At 40.6% G+C, this 17,507-nt stretch overlaps 2 protein-coding genes across 6 annotated transcripts in view; both read right to left on the reverse strand.

Annotated features, from left to right (window-relative positions):
* Positions 1-17,507, reverse strand: part of ZNF215 (zinc finger protein 215) — a 149,249-nt gene that overhangs the window by 18,904 nt on the left and 112,838 nt on the right. For 2 of the 5 annotated variants that reach the window (XM_030831251.2, XM_060303570.1), the window contains exon 3: positions 391-952. The exons of 2 other annotated variants lie outside the window; for them this stretch is intronic. In XM_030831251.2, coding sequence (XP_030687111.1) covers positions 391-790 — 400 coding nt within the window. In that variant the 5' untranslated portion in view covers positions 791-952. Of the gene's footprint in view, positions 1-390; positions 953-4,469; positions 4,657-17,507 lie in introns of those variants that run through there. One more of the 5 variants, XM_030831252.2, reaches the window with a different exon arrangement.
* On the reverse strand, positions 15,151-16,110 carry OR10A5 (olfactory receptor family 10 subfamily A member 5). Its single transcript, XM_030831262.2, has one exon. It carries the CDS (start codon positions 16,099-16,101, stop codon positions 15,151-15,153), a length of 951 nt encoding a protein of 316 aa, XP_030687122.1. The 5' UTR covers positions 16,102-16,110.

Genomic DNA, 17,507 nt, shown 5'->3' on the forward strand with positions numbered 1-17,507 from the left:
TATGATATCACTTACATGTGGAATCAAAAAAAAGAACTAGTGAATATAACAAAAAAGAAACAGATTCACAGATATAGGAGAACAAACTAGTGGTTACCAGTGGGAAAAGGGAAGGGGGGAGGGACAATATAGGGATAGAGGATTAAGAAGTATAAAATATTATGTATAAAATAAGCTATAAGGATATATGGTACAACACAGGGAATATAGCCAATATTTTATGACTATAAATGGAGAATAACCTTTAAAAATTATGAATCACTATGTTATATACCTGTAACATAAATACTGTACATCAACTATGCATCCATAAAAAAATTTTTTTAAAAGATAATTTTTCTTCATATGGGAAGGGTCAACTATTCTACCTCCAATTTTCTATATTCTCACCTTCATCCTTAAGCATATCAATCACATCCTCTATCAGGCTCACCACTTCTTTGCTGTTCTTTGGATGTTGTAAATTCACCCAAGTCCTGACTTCTTCAGGGAGAATTGTCAGGAATTGTTCCAGTACCAATAGCTCTAGGATCTGCTTCTTTGTATGAATTTCTGGTCTCAGCCACTGAAGACAGAGCTCCCAGAGTTGACTCAGGGCTTCATGAGGCCCAGACACTTCCAAATACTGGAAATGTCTGAACTTTAGACGAGAGGCTTCACAGTCATCTGTCTCCACGACTGGGATGGATTCCGGCTGCCAAGACACATCTGCTCTCAGGACCTCACTTTGTTCGTGAGGAGCCAGGTTTTGAGGTTTTGAGATAGCCGTCAACTTGTTCAAAGGCTGCATCTTCCTACACAGAGCTCCCACTGCAGTTCAAATTTGTCTTATCAGAGGATTCCAATAATTCTCATGCTTGGGCTAAGTACTTGTGTACTATATACATATATATGCAGTGAGAAAAGTTTCAGGAGCTTCAGACGCAGAGCCAATATTCAGGCACCCAAGAGACTGAAAAAAAAAGACATAAATATGACCTACAGATAATGAACATGGATAGGTCAAAAAGTGCATTCCCAGACTATAACAATCAAAAGTTTTAATTTGTTAGGATTTGCTATGAGCCAGTCTGCAATGCCCATCAATCAGGAGGTCTTAGGCTCAATAAAACATTTAAACGTTGCAGGACTACCACAGGTCATATTTGGCACTTAGGTTACTAAGAAGGCTATTGGACAGAAAACAAAGCTTGCTATAACAGAGGAGTGAGTAACGGGAATTTTTCTTCAGTGGCAATTCTCACAGAGTATAGCTCAAGTGCAAGGAAATGTGGACCATGTAGGTTGGGCAGAAAGCATCTTGACTGAAAAGCCTTCTACAGGAGCTGATATCTAACAACTCTACGAGTGCAGCTTTCAGGGTTCCCCAAAGAGTGTGCCAGATTATGAGTCACTACGTTCAGGGAAGTTCAGATCCCGCTTTCTATCTGATTTACAGTTCTCCCAGTCCAGGTGCAATTTACCATTCAGGAGTCATTTTTATTATAAGCCTCTAGGCCAGTGGTTCTTTTTCCACTTTTAGCATTGTGCTTGTACAGTTACAATATCGTTTCAAATTTCTCTGAAGATTCTAATTTGAGTTTTCTGTTTCCTAAATTCTCTTTGATTCTGTGGTCAGGGTTTCTATTTATCTTGGTTTTTAGACATCTGGTATTCCCTAGTTTTCTGCTCATATTTAAGAATCAAGTGTTAGGCTGATTATTCCAGATCATCATATGAATTTCTACTTCTTCTGTATCAGTAGATTGGTTTCCTAATGGGTGTCTACCCTGAATGGGAGACTTACCAAGAGCCATGTGAATATCAGTGAGACACACACATTGGCAGACTTTGATTTAGGGTGAGTGGAGGAGCAGGCTGTCAAGTTGTGGGCTCCCCACACAACAGAGTGAAAAGGTTTTACTATGAAATGTCAACACCTAACCTAAAAGCCTTCCTTCTCCTCAGATAGTTTATTTAGGGAAGAACTTTTTGTGGGAGGAAGGCACTGGAGCTAAACTGCTTCTCTGTGTAGGTAGGAAGAGGGCTGGGAGGTTGGGGAGATGACTGGAATAGATGTTTCACATGTAACCCTTCACTCAATTCCTATGTTCTATTTAACTCTCACTGCCATACTCTGTTGAAACAGCTTAAGATTCTCATAGGCAGATGGGTTTCCACCTCCACTGTGGTCACCTCCTAGCATATTCTAGTTGTGACCTTTTCTACACTGCTTCTGTAAACTATATTTTCACTTTCTGTCTTGTAGAAATGTATTGACGCCATCTATATACTCATTAGTATCCCCATTACATGGGGACACAGGGCAAAGTGGAACAACTGAAGGAACATTCTGAGATCCAACACAAACCTTCTCCAAAAGAAAGTTCCGAAGTGCTTAAGAGGTATCACTCACTGAGTTCCAGCAGAACAATGAACTATGGGCCCAGATACTTTCAGAATTAACATACAGGGAGAAAGAAGAAAAACACGTTCACAGATCACATATTAAAAACAAAACAAAAAACCAAGTAAGCATTAAAAAAAAAACAGATTTAACAACAAGAATATCCATTGTAACAATAAATGCCTGAGGTAAGGAGAATCTTTCGCCTTCCGAGATTAGCTTCTAAAAAGTAGCATAGAGCATTGTAACAATAAATTTGTTAAATTAACAAATAAATTTAAACTCAACTATGTAAAAAATTAAGAGACATCCAAAACAAAAGAACTCCAAAGCTTAAAGGGATGATAGAAAAAATAACAAACAAATGTAAACAACAATAATATGCAGGGATATACTGAATTAAGATGTATATTGAATTAAAAGCACAAATGAATAAAATGAGACAAAGAGGAAACTTTAAATGATTGAAGGTACAACTCATAATGAAATATGACTGCTACTAAGTGTATCAAATAACACAATGAAATATATTTATAGCAAAACCCTCAGAAAACAAGAGATGCAAGCAACAATACCACCACAGAAATGGGAGACTAAGGCAACTTTCTCAGTCCTTAACAAGTAAGCTAAAATTGATAGTATAGAGGACATGAATAACATGCTTAGCCTGATATATAAAACCAGATAGAATGTAGTTTCTATGCAAGCACTAAGCTGCTATTTACTAAGCTACCAAAAAACTCAATAAATAAAAAGTAAATAAAAGCGGTACAAACCACATTTATTACCAGAATGAAAACTAGATCTTAACATCAAGTAGAAATAGAAAAAAATCTCAACTACTTTGAAATTTAACTTTTGCTTCTGGAAAACAACTCAAATTAAAAACACTAAAAACACTGCACTTCAAAATCTAACAGCTCAAGTTCTACTGTTAGGCAATAGCAAAGCCTTATAGATATAATTAAACAAGAATGAGATGAATTAAACGTTCAACTCAAAGTGAGAAAAAGCAACAAAATATACTAGGAGTTTATAGGTTAAAAATTAATAAATTACTCAGTATAAATAATTATAGAGCTAGGAGGACAGGTTAGAGATGTTCAGGATGATATGCTAGCACTTAAGATTTCGAAGGAGGAACAGTCTGGATGATAAATGGTCCAAGGTATGACTGTGACTGAGAATAGCTTAAGTGGTCTGTAAGTGACCACCAATGGAATAAACAAAGTCAAGAACTGTTAAAGTTTAAACTCTAAAGTACTTCTAAAGTACTAAACAGACACCTTTAAGGACGATGGTAGGACTCAGAATGAAGATTTAAGACGCTGAGCCAATACCAATGGAAGGAAGGGCTCAGTAAGGCGCAGGTGGCAGGAATCTGGAGAGTTAGATAAAATAACCAGCTGACACAAGTTCATAGGATTTTACAGCGTCAAGGAACTTGAACAGGCACTAATTATGGGGAAAAGGTAGTATCTGTGAAAAAGGGTTGTTTTAATCAAATAGGTCATAGGCAGAGCAGTAGCCCGAGGTAAGGAGACTCTTTCGCCTTCCGAGATTAGCTTCTAAAAAGTAGCATAGAGCAGTGTGCAAATGAGCATCTGAAATAAAGAGGTTTTAGGGAGTGGCCAGGAATGAGTGGGACAGCACGGCAAGTTGGAATGAACTTTTCTCCATTTTCTTTTCCAGTCGATTGACCCAGTCACACTGGATCGGGAATCCATATCAGTCATTCCAAAACCAGCTGAGCAAGATATATTTACCAGATTAAAAGCCTGGAGACTGCCCCCATCCCAGAATGGAAAAGGAGACAGCAGACCTAGATCTGGAACCTAACCGTCCTGTTTCCCACCCCAGCCCTCTTTACCTCTCCTCTCTCACGCACTAACTTCCCACCACAGCCCACGCCTCCATCTCTGTCAGCTCGCGCCCTCCTCCAGCTTCTCCCGCAGAGACTGCAGAGCACAGAGTTGGAATCCAGGTAACAGCGAACAAGCCGAGGAGACCGCGTGGACGCCCTCAAGCAGGATTCCCAATTCCACGCACCCGCGTCCTCACCGCCCGCTGACCCGCGTGATACCTGCAAACAACCGCTCCTAGCCAAGGATGGGTTCAGTCACACCCAGGAGCCAGTTCAGAGGAGCCGCAGAAGTCGCCCTCCCAGCCCGGGGAGGGAGCTTGCGTTAGTAATCACGCCACAACTAAGCAGCGCGGGCCATACCTGTCACTTACACGCCAGCACCAGCTCAGTATCTACTAAATACCAAGACGCAGGCCGGCGCACTCCCGCGCATGCGCACCATCCGTGGAAGCCCCCAGAAGCCCCCGCGGCCCAAGTTTGTAAAGTAGACGGGGTGGGGCTTCTGCCCATCCCGCCCCTTTCCCAGGCCCCGCCCGCTTCATAGACGTGAGTCCAACCCTAGGGCCAGCAACCAAGGGCCATGCTTAGGGTAGGTGGGAAAAGGCCTTGTCAAACTTCTGTGGCCTCCTCCATCCCCATCTAGGAGAACTGGCCAAAATTTTTTTACCTTCGCACTCCACCCACCCTCCTCCTCCATTTTCTTGGAATCAAAAAACAGTGAAGTAATTTTGAAAAGACATGGTCTTGTATATAACATGGTTTAACATGTTTTTTACTGACTTGCTCATTCACTCATTCACTCATTTATTCAATTTTGCATCGCGGTAGAAAATCTTGCAAAAGATCATGAGTCCAGTTTTGGCTTGTTACATATGAGATACTTTGTGACATCTAAGAAGCCTTGTCAAATTGGACATAAGTGAGAGCTTAGAGGTGTATGGGGCCAGATTTGTAAAATTTGTGTCAGTAACGGGTAGATGGTACTCGATACTATGGGGGGGGGGCAGGGGGAGAATGAGACTGCAGGGAGAAGGAGAGAAAACAGTAGAAGGAGGAGGAGTCTAGGACTGAGCCCCAGAGGAAGAACTCAAACTAGTAAACCAGGGACTGTCTACCAGGAAGGGAGCTTTAAATCTAGATCAAACAAGATAGGAACCAGATTTTTGTTTGTTTTAACCAACCTCTTCTGTACTCATGACTATCATAAGCAAATTATAAATGTCATCTCACTCATCACCACAACACTATAAGGAAGAGATTATCATCCCCAACTTTATGGAAACTAAAAGATAGTGAAGCTGAGCTTCAAGCTCAGATCACTTCGTACTTGTCCCACTGCTACTCACTCAACGCTTCAAGATTTAGAGGGTCATTAGTAAGATGTGCCAGAATTGTGGAATGATATTTTCCAAGATTGGGAGTATGGTGTGTGCCATGAATTGTTTGTGATGGGGTTGACCTTTATAAAAGTCAGTTAATAGCTAGGCAAAATAAAAATTTTAACTTGTGAGTATTGCCAGTAAACAGGCTCAAACATAGTCTTTAGCTAATTAAGATTTCAGGGAAATGGAAAGTGTGCCAAGTATGAAGCAGAATGACCAGCCTTCCTCTCATACCTTATAGATATGAGGTTTCTGACCATGTGTCTTCAAAGGTCCACAGAGGCCTAGACACTGCTTTCTAATTGAAGAAGGGCCCTTTTCATTTTGCAGTCACCTCACTAAAGTCCAGCTATTTTTTAAGGGCACAATCTTAAAGATTTCTCTCAATATATGACTTTCATTGTAAAGCCATCTGGGATTAGATCCTTAAGATGCATAGACTTGTTTGCTACAAACTCCATTCTCTTCTATCATTGTGAAATCCAGATCTTCTCTGTATTTAAGAAAAAAATATAGAGAAAACTTGACCTGAGTTAAGCCAACACTTTTCCTAGACCACTTACATATTCATTCAGCCAATTTTTATTGAGAATTTAATATGTGGCAAATACTGTACTAGCAATTGAAAATATATTAGTAAACGCAATCAAATGAAGACTGTCTTAACGACCAGTGGAAGCATTCCATATGCTAAGCTATTGTATTTCTTCACCCAATGTTCTGTGTTCTGCATATCCTCAGAATATTGTGTTGTGTAGATTGTGAGTTGCATTGGTCAGTCTGGAATTTGTAGATAGTCAAGATATGAATAGGGGTGATTTGGTTTCATGGGCCATGTGTTATGGACATTTGTCAGTTTTTGGCTTCTGATCCTTTGAATACACTGTCTAAAATTATAATCTTCTGTTGAGTCTTGTGAGGGAGTTGGAGCCTGTCTCCATCCATGGAAACTGAATACATCTAATATTAACTTCCTTTGTCTGCACTGCAGCTAGGACTCGATCAATTAGATATACCCAGTCTAGACTTTGAATTAAGAGCTAGTGACGTGAAAAAGCAAGGACACCAAAAAGTTTCTTTTTAAAAAAACAGACTTTATTTTTTAGGTCAGGTTTAGATGTACAGAAAAATTGAGAAGATATAGTACATTGAGTTCTGATATTACCCCCCTTTTCCCACTATCGACTTACATTGTTATTATTATTATTTACATTATTATGGCACATCTGCTACAATTAAGAAAATAAGATTAATACCTTATTATTAACTAAACTTTATACTTTGTTTGAATTTGCTTAGGTTTTGTCTCCTTAGGCTCCTCCTGGCTGTGACAGTTTTTGAGACTTGTTTTTGATGACCTTTACAGTTTTGAGGAGTACAGGTTGTATATTTTATAGGAAGCCCATGTATGAGAATTTGTTTTTCTCATGATTCGACTGAGGTTATGGGTTTGAGGGATCTTCCGATCATAAAGTGCTATTTCCATCATATCATCTCAAGGGAACGTACTAACAACAGGACTTAACACTATTTATGTTAACCTTGGTCACCTGGCTGAGGTAGTGTCAGCAATTTCTTCTCTTTTTTTGTCAGCGGTAGAGAGAGCAGCAACATTCCAATTTCCAGGTTCAGGGAATTAGCAGCTCCAGCAGCAGGGCCTGTGCTGAGGGTGTTGGCAGTGTAAACTGCGCCACCTAGTGTTAAATGGCAGTGATGTCCTTAGCTGACATCGTGTTAATGAATTTGTGTTAATGAATTTGGCCCGTGATTCTGGCTGCAGAATCGGAATTACTATTATTCAGTATTTTTCCTTTTAGCTTAAATCATGCATAGTCAGTTTCTGTTACTTGCAAATACAACCCTGACTGATACATCATCTTTATTATGATTCTTTAGAAGCTTCTTGGCCCTTTATTCCCCCTCTCCCTCCATAGCAGGAGAGGTAGTAGTTTTTTTTTTTGTTTTTGTTTGTTTGTTTGTTTGTTTTTTGCGGTACGCGGGCCTCTCACTGCTGTGGCCTCTCCCGTTGCGGAGCACAGGCTCCGCACGCGCAGGCTCAGCGGCCATGGCTCACGGGCCCAGCCGTTCCGCGGCAATGTGGGATCTTCCCGGACCGGGCACGAACCCGTGTCCCCTGCATCGGCAGGCGGACTCTCAACCACTGCGCCACCAGGGTGGGTAGTAGTTTTTATTGGTAATGTGAATAAGCCGCACAGGAATCTATTTGAATGTGATGGAGCACAATTCTCTCAAGAGTTTCAGTTATCCATTGCTGCATAACAAACCATCTCAAAACTCTGTGCCTTAAAACAGCCATCATTTTATTTGCTTAGGATTCCAGAATTTGGAAGGTGGAGATGGCAACTATCGGTAATGGCAATATTTAAGGTAGTGTTTGTACTTTCTTCTTACATTTTCTTATTTTTTCTGCTGTTACTGAAGTAGCTCTCATCTAGATCATCAATGACAGCCAAGTCACCAATTTCAACTATTAATTTTTTGTCCTTGTCTACATCACCTCATCTAGCACATGTTGTCTGAATGAGGGTTTTCTCTGATCCTCCTACCCCAGATTAGAGTTTGTCTATTGTAGTGCAGTTCCAGTAATTTTAAAAGGATAGTAACAAATGCAAAAGTGTGTATTAAAACACATTATGTGTCAGTCATTGCTCTGATAAAATGGTAAGATAAAATGAAATAAGAGTTCAATAAATACTTTTAAAATGATTCCATGGATGCATGAATGCATGAATGAAAGAAATAAGAACTTTGGTTACTAGATATCTCTTCACTGGGGAGGTCTTCCCCTGCAAAGTCAATCTGAGGTGTGTTGTTCCTGGACCTATGTTCATGGTAACTGTAGAATGGTTACCATGGAATCCCCTCTAAATGTGTGATTGATTAACGTTTGGGTAAAAGAGCCAAGCAGAGGGACCTTCAAGATGGCAGAGGAGTAAAAGGTGGAGATCACCTTCCTCCCCACAGATACACCAGAAATACATCTACATGTGGAACAACTCCTACAGAACACCTACTGAACGCTGGCAGAAGACCTCAGACCTCCCAAAAGGCAGGAAACTCCCCACGTACCTGGGTAGGGCAAAAGAAAAAAGAAAAAAACAGAGACAAAAGAATAGGGACGGAACCTGCACCTCTGGGAGGGAGCTGTGAAGGAGGAAAGGTCTCCACACACTAGGAAGCCCCTTCGCGGGCGGAGACTGTGGGAGGCATAGGGAGGAAGCTTCAGAGCCACGGGGGAGAGCGCAGCAACAGGGGTGTGGAGGGCAAAGCGGAGAGATTCCCGCACAGAGGATCGGTGCCAACCAGCACTCACCAGCCCGAGAGGCTTGTCTGCTCACCCGCCGGGACGGGCGGGGTCTGGGAGCTGAGGCTCGGGCTTCGGAGGTCGGAGCGCAGGGAGAGGACTGGGGTTGGCGGCGTGAACACAGCCTGAAGGGGGCTAGTGCACCACGGCTAGCCGAGAGGGAGTCCGGGAAAAGGTCTAGACCTGCCGAAGAGGCAAGAGACTTTTTCTTGCCTCTTGGTTTCGTGGTGCGCGAGGAGAGGGGATTAAGAGCGCCGCTTAAAGGAGCTCCAAAGACTGGCGCGAGCCGCGGCTATCAGCGCGGACCCCAGAGACTGGCATGAAACGCTAAGGCTACTGCTGCAGCCACCAAGAAGCCTGTGTGCAAGCACAGGTCACTATCCACACCTCCGCTCCCGGGAGCCTGTGCAGACCGCCACTGCCAGGGTCCCGGGATCCAGGGACAACTTCCTCGGGAGAACGCACGGCGCGCCTCAGTCTGTTGCAACGTCACACTGGCCTGATAATCATTATCACTGATAATCATAGAAGAGAAAATCCTCAACAAAATACTAGCAAACAGATTCCAACAGCACATTGAAAGGATCATACATCAAGATCAAGTGGGGTTTATCCCAGGAATACAAGGATTCTTCAATATACGCCAATCAATGTGATACACCATATTAACAAATTGAAGGAGAAAAACCATATGATAATCTCAATAGATGCAGAAAAAGCTTTTGACAAATTCAACACCATTTATGATAAAAACTCTCCAGAAAGTAGACATAGAGGTAACCTACCTCAACATAATAAAGGCCATATATGACAAACCCACAGCCAACATTGTCCTCCGTGGTGAAAAACTGAAACCATTTCCTCTAAGATCAGGAACAAGACAAGGTTGTCCACTCTCACCACTATTATTCAGTATAGTTTTGGAAGTTTTAGCCACGGCAATCAGAGAATAAAAAGAAACAAAAGGAATCCAAATCAGAAAAAAAAGAATTAAAACTGTCACTGTTTGCAGATGGCATGATACTATACATAGAGAATCCTAAAGATGCTACCAGAAAACTACTAGAGCTAATCAATGAATTTGGTAAAGTTGCAGGATACAAAATTAATGCACAGAAATCTTTTGCATTCCTATACAATAATGATGAAAAATCTGAAAGTGAAATTAAGAAAACACTCCCATTTACCATTGCAACAAAAAGAATAAAATATCTAGGAATAAACCTACCTAAGGAGATAAAAGACCTGTATGCAGAAAACTATAAGACACTGATGAAAGAAATTAAAGATGATATAAACAGATGGAGAGATATACCATGTTCTTGGATTGGAAGAATCAACATTGTGAAAATGACTCTACTACCCAAAGCAATCTACAGATTCAATGCAATCCCTATCAAACTACCACTGGCATTTTTCACAGAACTAGAGCAAAAAACTTCAGTTTGTATGGAAACACAAAAGACCCCGAATAGCCAAAGCAATCTTGAGAAAGAAAAACGGAGCCAGAGGAATCAGGCTCCCAGACTTCAGACTATACTACAAGGCTACAGTAATCAAGACAGTATGGTACTGGCACAAAAACAGCAATACAGATCAATGGAACAGGATAGAAAGCCCAGAGATAAACCCACACACATATGGTCACCTTATCTTTGACAAAGGAGGCAAGAATATACAATGGAGTACATACAGCCTCTTCAATAAGTGGTTAGGGAGTGTTCTAATTTCATAAGAATGAAATTAGAAAACTTCCTAATACCATACACAAAAATAAACTCAAAATGGATTAAAGACCTAAATGTAAGGCCAATCACTATAGAACTCTTAGAGGAAAATACAGGCAGAACACACTATGACATAAATCACAGCAAGATCCTTTTTGACCCACCTCCTAGAGAAATGGAAATAAAAACAAAAATAAACAAATGGCACCTAATGAAACTTCAAAGCTTTTGCACAGCAAAGGAAACCATAAACAAGATGAAAAGACAACCCTCAGAATGGGAGAAAATATTTGCAAATGAAGCAACTGACAAAGGATTAATCTCCAAAATATACAAGCAGCTCATGCAGCTCAATATCAAAAAAACAAACAACCCAATCCAAAAATGGGCAGAAGACCTAGACATTTCTCCAAAGAAGATACACAGATTGCCAACAGACACATGAAAGAATGCTCAACATCATTAATCATTAGAGAAATGCAAATCAAAACTACAATGAGATATCATCTCACACCGGTCAGAACGGCCATCAGCAAAAAATCTACAAACAATAAATGCTGGAGAGAGTGTGGAGAAAAGGGAACCCTCTTGCACTGTTGTTGGGAATGTAAATTGATACAGCCACTATGGAGAACAGGATGGAGGTTCCTTAAAAAACTAAAAATAGAAATACCATATGACCCAGCAATCCCACTACTGGGCATATACCCTGAGAAAACCATAATTCAAAAAGAGTCATAGGGCTTCCCTGGTGGCGCAGTGGTTGAGAGTCCGCCTGCCGATACAGGGGACACGGGTTCATGCCCCGGTCCGGGCAGATCCCACATGCCGCGGAGCGGCTGGGCCCGTGAGCCATGGCCGCTGAGCCTGCGCGTCCGGAGCCTGTGCTCCACAGCGGGAGAGGCCACAACAGTGAGAGGCCCGCGTACCGCAAAAAAAAAAAAAAAAAAAAAAAGAGTCATATACCAAAATATTCATTGCAGCTCTAGTTACAATAGCCAGGACATGGAAGCAACCTAAGTGTCCATCAACAGATGGATACAGAAGATGTGGCACATATATACAATGGAATATTACTCAGTCATAAAAAGGAACGAAACTGAGTTATTTGTAGTGAGGTGGATGGACCTAGTAGACGGGAATAAAGATGCAGACCTACTAGAGAATGGACTTGAGGATATGGGGAGGGGGAAGGGTAAGCTGGGACAAAGTGAGAGAGTGGCATGGACATATATACACTACCAAACGTAAAATAGATAGCTAGTGGGAAGCAGCCGCATAGCACAGGGAGATCAGCTCGGTGTTTTGTGACCACGTAGAGGGGTGGGATAGGGAGGGTGGGAGAGAGAGAGATGCAAGAGGGAAGAGATCTGGGGACATATGTATATGTATAACTGATTCAGTTTGTTATAAAGCAGAAACTAACACACCATTGTAAAGCAATTATACTCCAATAAAGATGTTTTAAAAAAAAAAGATCTGGGGTTTCAGTGGCCATTTCTTTAGTGGTCATTTTTTAATGTTCTGATTAAAAGCTTGCAGTTTTTGGTTGACTCAAAACACTCAGATGACGGAAAGCATGTCTGAAGGGCAGATTGTAATGGATGCTGTCCTTGAGTCATTTTGCCCAGCTCAGTGCAACCTTCTGTGTCAGCTTCTGCAAGCTAACTTCTAATAGCTTGTAAATGAGACCTTCAGAAGAATGCCCCCGGGCACTGGCGACCTGGCTTTAGTTCTCCCTCTTCCCTACAACTGGGAGTATGAAAAGGCCTCCTTCCTATGACCTGAAGCAGAACAAACTCTGATTTATTTATGCTCTGGAGATCCATAAGGGAACTGGGATTTCCCCTGAAATTATTTTGCTTATCTTGTTCTCCATTCCCCTTTCACTTTCCCCACTCGCTTAATGGTTTCTCCTTAATATATAACTTGTACTTGAATCCTTGGCTCCATATCCGATTCTGGGGTAACCTGGCCTATGATGAAAGTATCTGGTCACAAGGAAAGATCAGTTACTGCATGTTTGGGTGGTTCCTAAAAAGTGAAAGGGGATTCATAACAGGCATATGAAGGAAAAAGCTTTAGGCTTGACTTTTCTGGAAAAAAAAAATCTCTCTTGTACCTCTTTTATGGATCTCCCCTAGACTTTCAGAACACCTGTGCTCTACCATAGGAATTGGTCTAGCTCTAGAATCAACCCCCCTCTCTTGAGTGGTATATTTCTCCACATGCAATCCACCATCAAGTCCTATCAATTCTTCCTGTAAAAGATATTTTGAATTAATTTCTACTAATACCACTCTATTCCAAGTCATCATCGTTTCTCAGCTAGACTATCCATTCATTTATTTATCTTGCATATACTATTGAAAAAAAGGAAAATAATTTCATTGTATGTAACTTTTAATTGGGCAAAGCAAATCAGAATAGATTGAGTAAAGTGATAGCCTTCAATATCTAAGTAAATGTCCTGAGACCTTGGCATCAGGAACTCTCTTAGTTGTTTTTAAGAGACTTTTTAAAGTATGCCTGTACCTTAGGCTTCATCCACAGAAAGGGGCACCCCTTGCTCTGTGTAGCTTGCGGCTCCTGGAAAGTGGTACTGACTCCTGTGGCCATATAAGGGCTGCCCCACTGGTTTACAGCATCACATCCATCTGCATTGTCTCAGCACCAAATACTCTTTTTCTCAATAAACCATCGTTGGCAATTTTATTCTACTGTTTGTGCATGTTGACTATCTACCGTGGCAATCTCCAGCCTCTCTAAGCTGCATGCCTGGACAGTCTATGTTGTCTCTCCATGTACCAGTTATTCTTTCTGTTAATGCTCTGGCTTCAAATTTGCATACATTTTCAGTGATCTGCCTTAACCTTATTTCTCCATAGTATTTTAGTGTGAGTTTTGCAGAACATAAGGTTTCCAGGAATGCCTATGCTGTAGTAAAACAGAAACATTTGTGCAGTATTCATTTTCAAAGAGTTACAGGTACATTGGGGGAAGACAAACATGTAAAAATAAGTACAGGATAGTAGACACAGAATTTAACTTGGGTATTGACAAACTTAGAATAGATGCATGTAGGATGAGCAATTTATGCTGCCTGAGGAATTGCAGTAGACCATGAAAGATGAGATGGATTTGGCTAAAATGAAGGTCAAAAGAACCTTTTGAGCAGAGAAAATAGAGTACCAAGACATCACCAACTGCTAATCATCTAACCTATGAACTCAGAAGTCTAAATGAAATGCATGACTTTTCTCTGATTTACTCACGTATTCCCTCTGTATTCTTCAAAATTTATTCATTCAAATTAAAATTTAATTATGTTTCCTTACCTATTATATAAGCAAAATTGCAAATGACTGATGACAAATATTATTGATGTGGCTGTGAGGAAACAAGAACTCCCATAAATTGCTGTTGAGAGTATAAAATGGTACAATCAATTTGGAGGGAAATGTGCCAATATAGGAACACTATATATGTATTTACACTTGGCCCAATAAATCCAATTTCTAGATTTCCATACGTCAGATACACTGGCAAAAGCATAAAAAGGCACATGCATAAAGCTTTTCTTTTAATTGTAAAAGACTCATTAAATAAACTATGGTGTATCTACAAAGCAGAGTACTACGAAGTTATAAAAAGAATGAGGAATCTTTTTGTGGTTAAAGAAGAGCTATGTTGGAGTTAGCTGGATCCATTTTAATCCTTAATGAAAGCAGCATCATGATTGAAATTTATGATATTACTCCAACAAGGTGTAAGAACCTAAGTTACTGATTAAGAATGATCATTAAACAAATAACCACTGAAACCCCAAATCTAGAGAGAGAGCCTGTGGAAGCTCAGGTCATTCTTCCTGGGATAAATAGAATGAGGAATAAATCATTGTTGGATTTATAAAGGTATAGGTATGGGAATTATTGACCCACTTTCCTATATCCATACAATACATATGAGTGAGCTTGAAAGAACTAACACTCCCTCAAGGACACGAGAACTAAAATAAGGCAGTGAGGAGAGTTATGCATTGGGAGGACTCATAGGGTTTCCTATCTGATGAATGCAGTCAGATTTGCCCAAAGGAAGACAAAGTCACAAGGTGATTTTTGATGGGTTGTGCCCTCTTTTATTCTGTGTGTTCCCATGTTAGGATTATAAGCAGTTTCATACCGTTCACAGTGTGCACACAGGAACGTGAATATCTGGAATTACTTGGCCACAGAAGTGTTAAAATGATGATAAGAAAAAGAATGTAAGTCCATAATGGGCAGGCAGAGGAGGTTTCCAGGTGGTGGTGACAGGTCTAAACTACCTCTGTGCTGTTTTCACTGAGCTTTCCAATAGTCATTTCAGCAGCTGGGTTTCATCACAATGGAGATAGGCAGAGGCAGAGGAATTCTAAATATAAAACTGATTGTTCCCTATTCGAAAGACTTTAGTCTTTTTCTTAATGTCTATGGGATGCAGTCTCTAAGGCCTAAGGCCTTGTAGAAGGTCCGGACAAGGGCATTCTTCACCTCATTATTTCTCAGGCTGTAAATTATGGGGTTCAAAATGGGAGTCATAACAGTATAGGACAGTGATAGCACCTTCTTGCTCTCAGGAGAATTATTGGACTTAGGGTGGAAATAGATGAGGCTTAAAGATACATAGAAAAGGGAGACAACAAGGAGGTGGGAGGAGCAGGTAGAGAAGGCTTTGTGCTTCCCTTCAGCTGATGGAATCTTGAGGATGGCAGCAATGATGCAAGTGTAGGAACATAGGATCAGCAAGCAGGGTATCATGACGACCAGAATGGTTCCAACAATGGCACAGATCTCAAACAGTGCCGTGTCTGCACAGACCAGCCTCAGCACAGGTGGGCTGTCACAGAAGAAGTGATTCACCTTGGTGCCACAGAATGGAAAGCTGAAGAGCCATGTGGTCTGCACAGTAGCCATGGGAATGCCTGGAAACCAGGAGGCAACAGCCAGTTTTGCCCATGTCTTAGGGTTCATGATGACTGGGTAGTGCAAGGGATTGCAGATGGCTACATAGCGGTCATATGCCATTGTGGCCAGGAGGAAACATTCAAAAACCCCAAAGAAGAAGAAGAAATACATCTGAGTGGCACAGCCAAGAAAGGAGATGGTTGTGTCCTGGGCAATCAGGGTCCCCAGCATCTTGGGCACAATGACTAGGTTGAAGCCAATCTCTATGAAAGACAAGTTCCTGAGGAAGAAGTACATGGGGCTGTGCAGCATGGGGTCAGCCAAGGTAACCAGAATGATGAGGCTGTTTCCCAGCAGGGTGACCAGGTAGATGATTAAAAATATCAGGAAGAGTAATGACTGTATTTCACTAGGTAGGGAAGAGAAACTCATGAGGATAAACTCACTAACTCTTGTCCAGTTTCCTTCAGCCATTGATATGGGAATGAATTCCGAGCTGTGGTCATAGAGAGAGATTCTCGATTGGAAGAGTCAGATTCTGGATTTGTGTTTCAGACTCCTTCTTAGTGTCAGGGAAAGAGGCAAGATCAGGATTTCAGTTGCAAGAGAAAGGGCCTTGTGTTGTCTAAGAATAAAGACACAAGGAAGAAAGGCCAGAGCCTGAACTCTGAAATGGGAAATGTCTTATTGTTCCCCACTCTTATTCTTTGTGATCCATTTTCCACTTTGTTACCATATTTGCTAAAACAACTCAGATCATTTACACACACCCATTTTCTGCTGCACACTTAATACCTTTTTAGCAGGGTTAAATGAAAGGTGTCCTGCGGAGATGGAGTGGAGTTAGATGGAAAACAGTATAAATTTTCCATGTATACCTATTATATATCCCCCTTCTTCAAAGATTCATGGTGTTTATCTTCTCCATCTACTGCCCAAAGCTGTACTTACCTTTTTGGAATACATTTAAAGACTTCAATTCTAAGATAACTTGAGAGTGTATATTAGTAGAAAAAGTCATGTTTTTTCATGTTTTGTTTTGAGGTGACTCAAATAGGAGAAAAAGTGGCAAGGGGGTGCATAGGAAGAACGTCTATAGAATGTAGTAGTTTTAATGCACTTTTTTCCCTCCTTTCAATGTAAGAGCTGTATAGTATTTTATATCATATAATGCCTATTCCTTCTTCCTAATCAGATTATGAAGTAACAACCTTAGGATCTTTCTCCTCAGTCCAGCAAAGCTGTAATTGACATTTCATTGTCAGGACCCAGAATATCCACTGGCTTTCAAAATTAAGATCTGAGAGGAGTACTGTAGCACAACTAAGCAGATAGTGAGTGTGTCCCAGGAGATTCCAACTACTTCTCTTTCTAAAGTAGACAAATTGGAAAAAAGAAACATATTCCCACAAAAATTCTGTGAAAAATAAGAAGAACATTAGAGTGAATATTTGAAAGATAATACTCATGAATAAACAATTAACCTGGACTATATTAAATAAGAGCTGGAATCTTAAACGCTATGAAAAAATTCAATATTTATTCCACTTCTGTTGAGGTACTGGCAATGTGATGATTGATTTCTCCCTGAAGCTTAGAATCTAATGCAGGAGATATTTAAATAATCAATTATATTAAATCACAATGAAGGTCTTGATGCAGTAAGTATACAGTATCTTATTGGGGGGAATGTATAAGGAGTAGGGACACCTAATAAATTCTCTGATGGCTTTCTAAGCAACAGGGATGAAAATGGAGTTGGCTAAAGATGTGCAGAACATCTAGGGTGTACATTATTATGAAAATATGAAATTGAAATTGTGAAAATATTATAAAAAATAAAAATCACTAACTCTTTTTTTTTAACTGAAAGCATTCCT

Source organism: Globicephala melas, chromosome 8, assembly GCF_963455315.2.
Source record: "Globicephala melas chromosome 8, mGloMel1.2, whole genome shotgun sequence".
Lineage (NCBI taxonomy): Eukaryota > Metazoa > Chordata > Mammalia > Artiodactyla > Delphinidae > Globicephala > Globicephala melas.

Coding starts and splice junctions, on each gene's coding strand:
- OR10A5 (XM_030831262.2), bottom strand. CDS start 16,101: ATGGCTGAAGGAAACTGGACAAGAGTTAGTGAGTTTATCCTCATGAGT.